Source organism: Austrofundulus limnaeus, unplaced genomic scaffold (genome assembly GCF_001266775.1).
Source record: "Austrofundulus limnaeus strain Quisiro unplaced genomic scaffold, Austrofundulus_limnaeus-1.0 Scaffold102, whole genome shotgun sequence".
NCBI lineage: Eukaryota > Metazoa > Chordata > Actinopteri > Cyprinodontiformes > Rivulidae > Austrofundulus > Austrofundulus limnaeus.
The window spans coordinates 687549-689169 of NW_013952504.1; the positions used below are offsets into that span (position 1 = coordinate 687549).

The following is a 1621-nucleotide window of genomic DNA, read 5'->3' on the forward strand; positions in this document are numbered from 1 at the left end:
AAAGTTGACATTTTAAACCTTAATAAAAAATCGATACAGGGCTTTAGAAAATCAATACAGTATCGGGAAATGAAATATCGCGATATTTCAGTGTATCGATATTTTCTTACACCCCTAGACTACACACATGTACGCTGAGATGACGATTCTCATTGTGCAGCTCTAATCACGAGTGGACTTTTTCCTCTTCTTCAAATAAAGATGTTGTGTTTGATTTCTGCCTCGTGTTAAATAACATTAATTCACTGTGATGTTTCGCTGCTTCCTCACAGGTGTCAAAGAACTTCAGCGAGGTTTTCCAGAAGCTGGTGCCAGGAGGCAAAGCTACGCTGGTGATGAAAAAGGGTGATGCTGAAGGCAGCCAGTCCCAGGATGAAGGAGAGGGGGGTACAGATAGCGAGCGGGGTTCTGGTTCACAGAGCAGCGTTCCCTCAGTGGACCAGTTCACTGGAGTCGGCATCAGAGTGAGAACCTTTTTGTTTGATTTCAGAACGTAGGCATTAGTTTATTATACTGAATATACAGCCAATGAAAAGTCCTGCATGTTGCATTGTTCTAATTTAAACCTGTTTCTAAGCCCCTCTGTAATCAAAGGCTGAAAAATGCAAGTTCTACAACATGTTTTTAGTTTCAGTCTGAAGAAAAAAAACTGTACATTTGTCTTATTGAAAAACTCGATCCTTTCTAGTGTAGCCAAGGTGAAGTTAGTCAATGAGTAATACACAGTCCTGTTCTCACTAAATGTATCTGGATCAGTCTGAAAGCTATAAAACACTTTATCTTTGTCCTTCCAGAACAAGGAGTCTAATAATAATTGTAAAACACAGTGAGAATCATGTCTTGCTGTGGCTCTGGCCTGCAGGTGTCCTTCACTGGGAAGCAGGGTGAGATGAGGGAGATGCAGCAGCTGTCAGGAGGCCAGAAGTCTCTGGTAGCTCTGGCTCTGATATTCGCCATCCAGAAGTGTGACCCCGCTCCTTTCTACCTGTTCGATGAGATCGATCAGGCCCTCGACGCTCAGCACAGGAAGGCTGTCTCAGGTAAAGAGCCCGTGTGTGAATGAAGGACAATTTACTTTAATTGGCCTAACATGAAATCTGCTTTTAGTTGGTTCAAACTTACCCTGAAAATGTTATTTTGTGCAAATCCTTTCAAGACTCTTTTTTTTTTAAATTTTCTTTCATGTTTCCTCATCAGTGAATCACCCTCCTCCACCTCACTTCATCTTCATCCGTTGTCCTCTCTAATGGCATCCATATAACCCCACTTAGTCTTTTTCCTGGCAGCTGCATCTCTGACCCTCTTACCAATGAATCCACAGTCTAAATCAGGGGTCCTTAACCTTTTTGACCTCGGGGCCCAATTTATTGAACATAAAGAGGCACGAGGCCCAGTCAGACATTACCAATGCATGGATCAAAAAGATAATTAATCTAAATCTTAGTTTGATTTTTATTGTATTTACATCATAACTAAACTATCATAACTAACATAACTAAATTAAATACACTACAGTTTAAAAGTAAAACTCTTGTGAAATAATCACAAGACATGATTATGACAAACATTTTTATATTGTAACCTGCCCATAACAATTATTAGAACAAATACAATACTTATC

General features: G+C 39.9%; 1 protein-coding gene across 1 annotated transcript in view; it reads left to right on the forward strand.

The window, feature by feature from the left end:
• Nucleotides 1-1621, forward strand: part of smc3 (structural maintenance of chromosomes 3) — a gene marked incomplete in the record, with an annotated part of 36905 nt that overhangs the window by 29747 nt on the left and 5537 nt on the right. Inside the window, 2 exon segments of the mRNA XM_014013499.1 lie at nucleotides 273-464; nucleotides 863-1040. Of these exon segments, the coding sequence (XP_013868953.1) occupies nucleotides 273-464; nucleotides 863-1040 (370 nt within the window).